Source organism: Aspergillus pseudodeflectus (genome assembly GCF_044049435.1).
Source record: "Aspergillus pseudodeflectus strain CBS 756.74 chromosome Unknown BJX68scaffold_49, whole genome shotgun sequence".
Classification (NCBI taxonomy): Eukaryota; Fungi; Ascomycota; class Eurotiomycetes; order Eurotiales; family Aspergillaceae; genus Aspergillus; species Aspergillus pseudodeflectus.
Genome location: NW_027263825.1, coordinates 218,707 through 230,121, shown reverse-complemented (window position 1 = coordinate 230,121; position 11,415 = coordinate 218,707). Strand labels below are relative to the sequence as shown.

At 52.2% G+C, this 11,415-nt stretch overlaps 6 protein-coding genes and 1 non-coding gene across 7 annotated transcripts; 2 read left to right on the top strand and 5 right to left on the bottom strand.

Moving 5' to 3' along the window:
- Positions 1-3: 3 nt before the first annotated feature.
- On the bottom strand, positions 4-571 carry BJX68DRAFT_159433 (uncharacterized protein). Its single transcript, XM_071036830.1, has 3 exons — positions 452-571; positions 326-409; positions 4-200 (listed from the first exon to the last, which is right to left on the bottom strand). Exons 2-3 carry the CDS (start codon positions 407-409, stop codon positions 36-38), a joined length of 249 nt encoding a protein of 82 aa, XP_070895328.1. The 5' UTR covers positions 452-571; the 3' UTR covers positions 4-35.
- Positions 4-2,576, top strand: BJX68DRAFT_244501 (oxidoreductase, short-chain dehydrogenase/reductase family). The gene is made up of 4 exons (XM_071041319.1): positions 4-200; positions 326-1,119; positions 1,177-1,253; positions 1,304-2,576. Exons 2-4 carry the CDS (start codon positions 693-695, stop codon positions 2,198-2,200), a joined length of 1,401 nt encoding a protein of 466 aa, XP_070895327.1. The 5' UTR covers positions 4-200; positions 326-692; the 3' UTR covers positions 2,201-2,576.
- BJX68DRAFT_244499 (uncharacterized protein) lies at positions 2,577-4,330 on the bottom strand. Its single transcript, XM_071041318.1, has one exon. It carries the CDS (start codon positions 4,296-4,298, stop codon positions 3,144-3,146), a length of 1,155 nt encoding a protein of 384 aa, XP_070895325.1. The 5' UTR covers positions 4,299-4,330; the 3' UTR covers positions 2,577-3,143.
- Positions 2,597-3,042, bottom strand: BJX68DRAFT_159291 (uncharacterized protein). Its single transcript, XM_071036827.1, has one exon. It carries the CDS (start codon positions 2,939-2,941, stop codon positions 2,675-2,677), a length of 267 nt encoding a protein of 88 aa, XP_070895326.1. The 5' UTR covers positions 2,942-3,042; the 3' UTR covers positions 2,597-2,674.
- An 857-nt stretch (positions 4,331-5,187) lies between the features above and the next one.
- BJX68DRAFT_159287 (uncharacterized protein) lies at positions 5,188-6,449 on the top strand. Its single transcript, XM_071036826.1, has one exon. It carries the CDS (start codon positions 5,324-5,326, stop codon positions 6,302-6,304), a length of 981 nt encoding a protein of 326 aa, XP_070895324.1. The 5' UTR covers positions 5,188-5,323; the 3' UTR covers positions 6,305-6,449.
- A 142-nt stretch (positions 6,450-6,591) lies between these two features.
- Positions 6,592-8,906, bottom strand: BJX68DRAFT_270501 (uncharacterized protein; the record flags this gene model as incomplete). Its single annotated transcript, XM_071046676.1, has 3 exons — positions 6,592-7,137; positions 7,192-7,568; positions 7,631-8,906. 3 exons carry the CDS (start codon positions 8,904-8,906, stop codon positions 6,592-6,594), a joined length of 2,199 nt encoding a protein of 732 aa, XP_070895323.1.
- Positions 8,907-9,524: 618 nt separating this feature from the next.
- On the bottom strand, positions 9,525-9,643 carry BJX68DRAFT_t138. Its single transcript has one exon. It is a non-coding gene; the product is annotated as a tRNA-Leu (tRNA).
- Between the last annotated feature and the right edge of the window lie 1,772 nt (positions 9,644-11,415).

The window sequence follows — 11,415 nt, the reverse complement described above, 5'->3', positions numbered from 1 at the left end:
CGAGCCTTGCGTTAAAGTTCAGGAACTCTGCAGACTTATGCATGACACGTACCGTCGGGTGATCCTGTCTCGCTGAACGGCTGAGAGCAGTTCGCCACCGTCTGGGCTGGAAAAGTCGGTGTTGCGTGTGCGATTGGCTGCACACAGAAAACGGGCGTGGACGAATGAGAGCGGAAAGCCCTGTGGTGGGAGGGAACACACTGAAACAGGAATCGCCGTCAGCAAGGGACAAATCTGGAGCCACGTTGCTGCGTCCAAGTCCATAATCGCCCTTGGATCTGGTCTGCTTTTGATGTTTTGTTGGTGGAGAGGGGCCTGACCTGACCTGGCAATGTGACGTCGCACTTCTTTCCTTCGTATGCTTCTTCATCTCTCTCCCTTCCACGGCCTTCGCTTTTTCTTCCTGCATCTCCCTCTTTAGCTCTTGCTTCTGTCGCTCGTTTAATCTTGCCTTCTAATATTGCATCCTCTTTTCTTTTCTTGCTTATCGCCTTCTTTATCCCCCTCACGGCCTGCCGCTGGACCCCAGGCCCGCAGCCATTTTCTTTCGGTGTTTCCGACCAGGAATAATGAAAGTGCACCTGCGAGCGGCTTCATGCTTGTCACGGTGAAAGCAAAAGGCGACGGTCTCGGACAACGGAGATTATATGTATCAGAAGCATCCCTAAAGTTTGTGCTGTGTCACTCCGACCATGGAAGTCTGGCCCACCCGCCATGATTCCCTCCACCACCAACACCAACGCCAGGCATCTCCTCCTCCCCCCTCGCTTCCTCTTCCCTCCCAGAGCTCTCCAACCCTCCCCATAGAGTCTCTGGCCGGTTATCCAGGTGTCTTATCTCTGCACAATTACCGTAAATCCCTCTCGCTCACCCAGCAGCGCCGCGACGCTCCCGACGGCCAGGAAGGAAAGACGCTCAGGCGCAAGAACGCCGCTGCGAACCTTAACAAGACAACGACAACGCCCACAGCTCAAATGGGAACTCTCTGCCAGCAGAATGCATACTACCATCCGTTCGCTGCGTCTTCGACGACGTCGAGTCCTCCGCCGCCGTTGTCGCCGTCTTATTCGCCCAGTGCGCTGAGTGATCAATTGTCTGACTTGGCGGATGAGTATAGATGTAAGTCTAGTGTTGTTGTTATTTTTGGAAAAGGGCATCCAATTGCTGACATGTTAGATCAATTGTCTCCGGTGATCGATGTCGGCATCTACGATGGGATGATGGGCGAAAAGAAAAGCCCATATAAACTCCTGGTGAGCTCCAAATCCAAGATATCCTCCTTACCTGCTGTTGACCATGCTAGGACACTTTTCGCGATCGACTCGAAAAGTTTCCCGACCCGGAAACCCCGGATATCGTCGAGTTTCTCGGTCACAGCAGGGCTCGGTCAGACTCGGTTTTGTTCAAAACCCGGCGGGCGAGGAAACCGCCCGCAACGGCTACTGTGGTACATCAGGGAACGTCGTTTGAGATTCTGAATCCGCACGAATCTCTAGACTTTGCGCGGATAGTCTCATATATAGAGGATGTCGATAGCCATTCGGCCAGTAATCATCAGCGAGATTCTTACCTTCATAGCTCCGATGGCTCTCATACGATTCACGAAGACATTATTCAAGAAGAGTCGGTGGCAGGGGAGGCTCCATACGATGCACCATGCGAGGACTTCAATGAAGACGAAGAGAAAGCTCACGACGCCCTCGTCGGTGACTCACCTCATCACCCAATGCCATCGATCTCCGAGCGACTCGAAGAACAAGAGGTCGAATCATGCTATACCCCCAGCGTCCGACCCATGTCACGACCCTTGTCCATGGTACGACCCTGGACAGCGCACAACGTAATTGACATCGGCGAACCTGGGCCCATGATCCGCGACGACGAAGACCTCCCTCCTGCACCTTTACCACATACAACAGACATAGACCCCATTCAACTCGCCGCCTTGTACGATATCGGCCGCCTCCCCGAGCAAGGCAAAGGAACCGATAACCCCACCGCCATCATCTACAGCGAACACCCGCCCCTCCGCAAAAAATCCACCATGGCTCGCAAAAAGCGCAACGCGCAAAATTCCTCTTCTTCTTTCTCGTTTTCGCCGTCCGCTGCGGCTGCGACTGCGTCGGCGCCGTTGCGGCGGTTGCGAGGGATCGCCCAGTCCCTCCGTCGAAAGACGTTTCCTAGGGCTAGCATGTCTTAGCCCACTAGTTGGCTAGCTACTAGTAGCTGGTTTCTCTCCGCTGAGCGAGAGCACTCTTTCTTTTACTTTCTTTTTGTCATATTCTTTTCTTGAGTCTGGGTTGGGTCGGTGTATCAAAACAGATCGTTGAACGATCCTGTCCACTAGTTTGTTTTAGTCGGTGTCAGGTTAGGGTATGGTTTCTATGGAATGGATATGGATATGGCGGCGCTTATCTGTATCCAAGTTATGTATGAACTGAACCGCGCTGCGCAAAAGCAGCGCTGATTGAACTACCGTCATTAGCTTCTGAAAGTATAAGTAGCTAGAATGTGTCCGGTTAATGAGACTAGTCTGACTCGCAGTGCCTACAATATGGCACTGAGACTCTTCGACATACATCTCCATACCTCTTAAATCACCATCGCACCCGGAATATCCGCGTGCCACTGATTACCCTGTGTCAGAGCCATATCAATACGATCTACACAGGCCTCACCTCACTGTCTCATACTCCATTTGTCTTATCCTTGCAAGCCTCACCCGCTCAACCCTCCGCCTCTTTTCTTCCATCCACGCAGTCTTAACCGCTTCTGTGAACTCCCAGTGCACGTCTGCCGCAGACCAGAATTCAAGGTAAGCCATTTTCGGGAAGTGCATGGTGAGTATAGAGACTTGGATTGCAATGACGACGGGGTCTGGTTTCAATTCTAGCTCTGAATCATAACTCTGTCCCGGCTCATCATTCGGATCCGGTAACATATCTTCTTCTCCATCTTCCTCTTTTGGTATGTCGAGATACGTCTCGATCTGGTGACGAGACGAGTATGGATAGTTCCCCGGTGAATTCGGTAGGAGGAGATGATGAACGGACAAATCCGTCAATTCTGGAAATAGTGGACTGTCCGAGGCAGAAGCAGTACCAGTCCGGTCTTCGAGAGCAGAAAGGTCGAGTGGCAGGCACTTAATCGTGCAGAAGACCAGAGACCGGCATGATTGGCCCAACGCGATTAGAGACTCTGTCGTAAGGCTCTCTTGTGCGCAGTAGAGGGATAACTCGCGGAGATTTCTGAGGCGAGAGACGAGCGAGGTAAAATGTGTATCTGTGATTTTTGGGATGCGGAAGTACGGGAGTGAGTGATGCTAGGTGAAGCTCTTCGAGTTTGGTGAAGAGTGCTAAAGAGAGGAGTTCTGGTAGGTGAATTTCGGTCCGTGTGTGGAATTTTAGATTTAGAGTCCGTAGGTTTGGTAGGTGGGTGGAGAGGTCTTGTAGTGTGAAGGTGAAGGTGGTGTTAGTAGCACCCGGGTTCGCTTCAACGGGCATAGTCATGGGAACAGCCTTTAAAGAGCGAGGGAGGCCCATGCAGAGATGTTTCATGCTCCGAACATACGGGAGGAGTTTCGAAAGGACGCGGATACCGACTTCCGCCCCAAGCACAAGACTTTCAAGCGCAGGAAAGGCGAAGGGGTCTGGGGCCGAGACCAGACCTGCGGCGTCCACGATATCCGGATTGAGGGGCATTTTGATGTCGAGTTGTTTCAAGCCTGGCTTTGTAGCGAGCGCGTGTAGGATCTGGGGGGTTATATCGTTGTGGCCCGTAAGACTGATGTGTACGAGAGATGGAGATGTTTGAAGATAATGCAGCACTGCATCAGGATCCGCGGCCAGGCGCGCGGCCCGGAGATTTAGTTCGACACGCCGTAGCCAGGGACAGTGTTTTGTAAGAGCACCCAACAGTGTTGGGTCTGCGACGCAGCCAAGCTCGATACCCGTTAGGGTCGGGGCCAGGTAGCATCTGAGGCATTGAGTTGGAAAGAGGGGGCCTTTGGAGTACGAGATCCTAACCTTTAGGGTGGTTAGTTGGGGTAAGTCGAGAGATCCCAGATCTTCGTGATCTTCGCTATGCTGGCTTGTAAGCTCAAGCTGTTGGATCAAGGGGGAATACAGTTGACGTCGATGAGGCTGAATCTTCAGAAGACGATGGTCTGCTGCGTGCTTCCAGATTCTAGGGCTAAGAAAGTGGAACCATCTCCGGTTGACGCGAAGATATTGGGCAGACTCGTAGAGCGACGGATCGCCAAGGGCTTGGAGAAAGAGCTCCAGAGGGAGGGTATCCATGGTGCTTGAAAAGCTACATTGCAGGCTTGTGTTGTTGTTGAGAAGGAGCGTTCCGCATCGCCTTGTATTCCTACTTTAGTGTCTGTATGGTTGCTGCCTTGTTTATGCCTTGTTGCCCCAGGCATCAATAGAATGCTCTCCCCCGACTTTGTTAGCCGCCACTATCGCCATCGCGGATTTGCATCACTTGATTTCCCGTCCACTCGTTTCGCCACCGGGGCCGACTGGGCATCTTTTGCTCATCAAAGATTCAAAGACGTAGAGGTGTCCGCGGCTGACATTCAGCCAGCCGGTCCGGCTGGGAAATTGCGCGGATTACTGAAGGATGTCAACAACAAAGAAGCAATCACAGAGTAAAACATGATCTATAAATTCGCAGGCTGTGGTGCAGAGTCTAGAGCGTGGTGAGCCCCTGAGGCCGCGCAAAGTGCGAGCGCGAAATCATCTGGGAACGCGCACGGTTTGCCTCCTGGCTCGTCCGGGCAAAAGAAACCAAGGCCGGAGATGAAAAGGGGGGTCAGAATCATAATTAAACGTCCTTCGTGTTGGCTCTTCCTTGCCCTTATTAACTATCTATATCCCTGTCCGCAAGGTTCCAGGCTCTCCGACTTCTGCAGGCCCCAGTAGTGACTTGACCGGGCGTATCCAAACGGCTCTTGCTCCCCACGTCTTCGCCGACCCAAGGATCCAGGTCTCTTTCGCCTGCGGAAAACTCTTCGCTCCTCGCCACGTCCCCTGAATTCGGATTCCATATTTAACTGTCGACGCCGACGGTCCAGGAACAGGAAAGATTTCTTTGCAACGGACGTGTCTTGACCCTGTTGACCTCTCGCCTGCAGCCTGGACGACTACCGGCGACACGGCTCAATATAACCGCTTTGGGACGCTGCGAATTCGCCGAGGGGTACAACTACAAATCCTCTTCCTCCGCAACTCCTGCGACTGTCCTTCACTTCGAGCGAATTCCTCCTCTCTCTCTCGACAACGTCAATTCATCGCTCAAAATACCCTCGAACGCCGCCGGCATGTTTGAAGACTTCTCGTTCTCCTCCCCCTCCTCGTCCAGGCCACCCCGCCTTGCCCTGGACGACGACAAACCCATGACCGACTGCGACAGCTCCATGATCTCGCCTTTGTCCTCGCGGTGTCCCTCGCCTCGATCGATCGCGCCGCCACGATTCCCTCGTTCGAGATCGCTGTACTTTCGCTCTCCGCAACAGCAACAACAACAACAACAACAGGCACCCACCTCGGTCCCCCTCGCCGCATACGACCACCGTCTCTCGATCGGCACCCTCACCAAGAAACTCCACGAACACACAATCCAAAACCCATCGAGCCTCGAGCAAACCTCGCGTCCTGCATCCCCTTCATCAACCCCAACCCCTCGCTCCTCCTACTCCTCCCGCTTCCCAGGCTACGTCCTGACCCCACCAGACACCGACCACGACGACGAGGGCTACGGCTCCCCAATGTCCCCTTCTCTCTCCCCGCAGCCACAATCTCCATTTTTGAACCCGACCTCCGCCCCGCTAGACTTCGATCCCTTCATGCAAGCCGACCTCTCGGTCTCCGCAGACCCCATCCGCACCCGCCGCCAACACCTCTCCCGGCTCCAAGTCCAATACAACACCACCGACCTCGACGCCATCCGCTGCGCACTCGCCGCCGCCGCAGACGACAAAGTACGCCACTTCAACCCCGTCCTCACGGAAGCGTGCCACCCTTCCTCCCTCCCGCCAACTCAAGGCCCGCGACGCCGGCGCACGGCCAGTCTGCGGGGCTCCCGCGTGCGGTCACCTGTCAGCCCGGATGCACCCCCGGGCTCGTCTGGTGACTCGCCTCTCCGTCGGAAGAGTGTATCCGGGACCGGGGGTTCGTCGAATCGGATTGAGAAGGGATACCAGACGTCCTCCGGACGGGATCGGAAGAAGAGCGAGGCGGGACTTAGGCGGAAGAGTGTTGTTGGGGCAGCGTTGGCCTCCATGCTCGAGGAGGGAGAGTGATTCGCCGCTGGTACGGAAGAATGAGTTTTGATTCTTGCACATATTAGAATCATATATGTAGATTGAGCGTATATATATGCGGCTATATATCTAGATCATAACGTTGAATACTAATATGATCCGCTCAAAAAATCATCTCTAACGTATTATCAAAGCAAATCAATCGCTAACTAGAAGAAAATGAAGGCAAAATATAGTGACTGTCGGCCCTTGGAGATCAAACCAAGCGTGCTATTTGTCCCCGCCAAAAAAGCGGCTTCTCAGCCGCCGACCAGATAACTATTCCATTAGGAATCATCCGAGTCATCATCTGTGTCCTCGTCGACATGACTATGCGAAACACCTCTTTGAGGCGGCTGGCCATGCGCACCCCAAGGCATCGGCGAACCCTGGCGGCGGGTGTCCTTGCCCGATGGCGCCATCCCTCTGCCGACGCTGGTTCTATGCCCCTGGCCCTGCTGGGCGTCGATATTCTGGTCTGGAGAGAGCATTTCCCCCATACCCGTGGTATCCAGCGTGCTGGTCTCTGTTATTATAGGGCCCGTTATGGTTGGCAGTGTGGCGAGCCCTGGTGTTGTGAGCTGGTCCTGGGCTGCTGCTGCCGCCTCAGTATTGGTTTGGTGCGGGAGCAAAGGGGTCTCCGACGGCGTTGACGAGATGACCACCATCGTTGCTAGTATTGGAACTTGTACTGCGGGTGTCCCCTCAAACTTTTCCGGCGTCTCAAGAATGAAATCTGCGCGCAGTCCGCGCTGGAAAGCATTCTCCCCGGCCGTTCGGCCTCTGGTCTCTAGCAGGTAGCGCTCGAAGCCTAGTGAAGCATCGGCCACAACCTAGAAATGCTGCGGCCGTATGTCGAAGGAAGCATCGCCGGGGGCTAACTGCACTGCATATGCGGCGCGTTGTGGATGATTCTTCTCGAAACGTGCCAAAGCCGCGGCGATGAGGAATGCATTGCGAATTTGCCGCCCATTCCAGCGGCCCTTGCCGTCTTCGTTGGACCGGTAATGCTTCTTTGCAAATCGCCTGATCCCCTTGACATCAATGGCGAGTGCCAGCTGCTGCTGGGTTTGCGCGTGCTCTTTCTCAATCTCTGCCAGGCGACTGAGGTTCATATCCCAGATCTTCAAGGTAGTATCTTTGTCGAGATGGGGGTAGTACAGGCTGATGTGTATTCTAGACTTGAAAGCCTCGTCGATGCTGCCAGGAAGGTTCGTAGTAAGGAATAGTATCCCCGAGTAGTACTCTAACATTCGAAGGAACACTGCATCAAAGATGACAGACGTCAGCGCCACTCTCACAAGATAAGGTTTAGCCACTTCTCACCTGAAACCAGAGCATTTCTCTCCAGCGCCGCTGGTGATCTCTCCGTTAGGAATACATCGGCTTCGTCGAGCAGGAGGATGCAGTCCCAGAGCTGCGCTAGCCGAAAGATTTCTTTCAGACTACCTTCAACTTGGCCCGGCTGAGTGCCTAAATCTCCACAGGTGATGAGAAGCAAACGTTTATTCCAGCTATGCGCAATTGACTCGGCCGTCGATGCTTTCCCCACCCCCGGGACCCCATAAAGTAGGATGACCAGGCCCTTTCCTTTATTCGAGATGGTATCCTGGTGAATGCTGTGGACCCCAAGCATGTCGTGGATTTCCTTTTGTTTGAAATGTGAGTCCACTAGTGCATGCAGCATGTTGCTATGGGCTTGGTTGATGATCAAGACGGGTGACCGTTTCCAATGATCTTCCACTGGCCTTAGATTTCGCGGGTCCACGGCCACAAACCTCCTGTCTTCCAGAGCATATGCAAACACTCTGCGTGGAAGCAATTCAAGATCGTGTCCTTGCGGTGTGTAATCCTTTATCTGATCGCAGAACCAGCTTGATAGAAACGGATCGACGTTGGTGCAGTACTCGACCTTCTGGACGCATGCATCATATTCCATGCATTCCCCACTCACGATATCACACGAAACAGTGTTTTCTCTTTTGGCGGACCATTCGTAGAGATAAGATATATTACCCAATTCATGTTGTACCCTCACCTTGGGAAATTTCCAGACTGGTCTCCAGTCGGGATGCGCCTTGAGTGCGTCGACCATATCCACCACAACGTCGCCAGTCACATACTGCAATGGTGAATTCGATACACCCTCGGAGCCTGAGCCAATTGCCCAGCCATTATGGGACAGAAGTCGGGTGTCCAAGCATTCCAAGAAGTGTTGTCCCTGCGCCCGACACCCTTCGAGAATGTGCTCTGAATTCTCCGCGTACCGCAGAGGGAAAGCCGGCAAACTCGATATCTCTTGTTCCCCATCAAACAGGGCTATGTCAATCTTTCTCTTGATGCATACGTATGTTTCGCCGTTGTGGTCCAAAGCATAGCACTTCAGATCTGTGCTGGGGCATGTTTGTCCGGTGTGATACAAACGCCACAGTCGTTGATCGTTCCGTTGCAGTAGCATCTCCGGGTCGGGTTTGAGTGGTCTGTCCGCGCCTGTCATATAGATTGTGTCTCCCAGGTGGAAAATCGAGGGTATAATGTCATATCTGACCTTGTTGGACACCCAAGCGAAGAGGTAGGATCTCTTCTTCCATGAACTGAACATAAGTCTTCAGGAAATCGATCAATTCGGTGTCCGACTCCGACTGTCCTTCCTGCTTCCGCTCGAGTTTTGTCTTAATCTCACTATGCTTTTCAATCAAACAACTGAACGGGTTGCGGAGCGTCAGAGTCGAGTTAATCTTTCAGTTTGGATGGATGATTTGCATAATTTCCTTGGCCAGAGATGATGAGTTGATCGCTATCCATGCGTTTGGTTTGTAATAGCTTCCTTCTGATTCTGTATAGATTGCATGCCAGTTGTCGCGTTCAATACTTTTTTTTCTCCATTTGTTGGCGAATGATGCGTCGTCATCATAGGCCGCCGATAGCGTAGTATCTGTCTATCATCAGCGCCTCGACGACGGGAATTTGACTCGTTTCACAGTCCATGATGTTTTTGAAAGACGGTGGGTAAATCTTTGTTAGAGCTGGAGTGTGGATTGGGATAACCTAGCATTCGATCTTGCTGGCCAGTCTGATCAGGAAGTAGAATAAATATAGAAGGCGAATTTGGAGATGAAGCAACAGAAGGATGTCTGTCCCGTTCTTTTTTGTTCATCCGAACGAAGGACGACGACGACCGACTGTGATAAAACCGTCGGTGGGGAAAAAAAAAAAGAAATGACAAGGGTGGGATTCGAACCCACGCCAAATTAATGACGCGGAAACTGATAAGATCAGATGAGGGATCCGAATTGGGAAACCTTAACCGCGCGCCTTAGACCGCTCGGCCACCTTGCCTGTTGATGAAGTAATGCTGGGATACTATAGTCTATAAGCCAGCGATGTAAGATCCCTGATTGGGACATAGAAGACTCATCTGATAGATAACCTTGGCTCGTGAGTGTTTTACCACGCCGTGTTGAGATTTTGGCGGCTGGTTCGTAATGGAGCGTATCCTAATTGCGATGCATATCTGACCCGCCCGTATGGGTTTTATGAATCAAGTCCCGGTTCCGATCATGATTCTCTGGCTGCGGTGGTTCTATATATAGTTCTACACTCTGCGATCCAATCGAAGCATCGACTTGCCACTGATATACTGACTCTAGTGAATCCCGAGACTCCAATTCGTTCCAAAGCCCTACAGCCGAGCTCGTCAAGATCCGAACAACAAAGCAAAGCAAACCCATCGAGAGTCAAATCGATCTTGCATGAGACGCATCGCATCATGCAGCCCAGCCCACGCACCAGCCACACCACATCATCGCCTCCTGCAAGCCCAGTCATCAAAACTCAGTCATGGACGCAATAACTGCAGCTCATTGCCAATTTCAGAGAAGTGACATAATGCCAGCCGACCATCGTGGTTGGTTGGTACGATATATTAAAATGATAGCATGAATCGCGTGCCCTAATCGACGGGACTGACGTCAGACTCGGCCGAAGCTCGCGGTGCAACGGTCGACCCCAGGAACGGGACTGGACAATGTTGTGGATTTGAATTTTGACAATGGGAGGGTCCGAGTAATCGGTCGCCCATGAGGATCTGTGATTGGGTTATATTCTCCGAGTTGGATTTTATTTTGGACGGACTCATTTGGACTTTTTTCGTGTCGTTGTGATATTTGATCGGAGCTAGTGCTCCGACTACAGCATCAATATACCCACTCGATATCGGTCAAGACGAGTTTTAGATATCGAACATCGAATAATTCGACATCAAAAGAAGACAACATCAAATCGAGCAATCGCTACCGGAAGTTTAAAAAAAGAACATACCTCATAGCCGTTACTGAACCGCAACCCAAACACTCCAAGCCCACGGTAGCCCGCACCCGTTGGTACGTCATCCCCCTACTAGTATGGGACTGCGCGTTACAGCTCAAATTCAAGTTCCAATTCCAATAAACAAAATCCTGAATGAATCGAGTCTGGGCCACTCAGCAGTAGCAATCTAGGCACTCCATGCATCCTTCTAGCTCTCTCGCTTTCGCTCCCCGCTTACTTGTGCGTTACGACTCCCGCAAGCCAAAGTGGCGGGGATGATCTCATTCTAGACTCTCGACAACACCCTCTTTGCCGATCGAAGGCCTTGTCTTCTCCACTTAGAAAAGGCTATGCACGCATGCTAAGAGGCCTAGTTCTGAAACAGCAATCTGAGAGGCCGAGACCAGGTGAGGACGTGGAGAAAAACCGTTACGGTGTCATAGACGTTGTTAGTCTCGATCGCAATGGCTGCAGACTTGCATTGCATTCGCCAGTCTTATCGTGATATTAATCTACATTAATATGGCAGATATCCATCCAGACCCAGCAGAAAAATCCCTGCATGTTGACGCAATACAAGACCGGTCCTGCTTTTGTCACTGTGAACCTCGACATGAACCTATTCCCTCATTATCCAGCATGTTCCAGTCCATGGCACGGTCCAGTCAGGACCAGGCCAGGCCACGAGTCGGCTGTACCCCGGTAGCACCAACAACGTACCGATATCATTACGATGTAAACCTGAATCAAAAATTGGCCGTCTCCACTGCCCATTCTACTCCGTACTCCTAGTTACTAGTCTC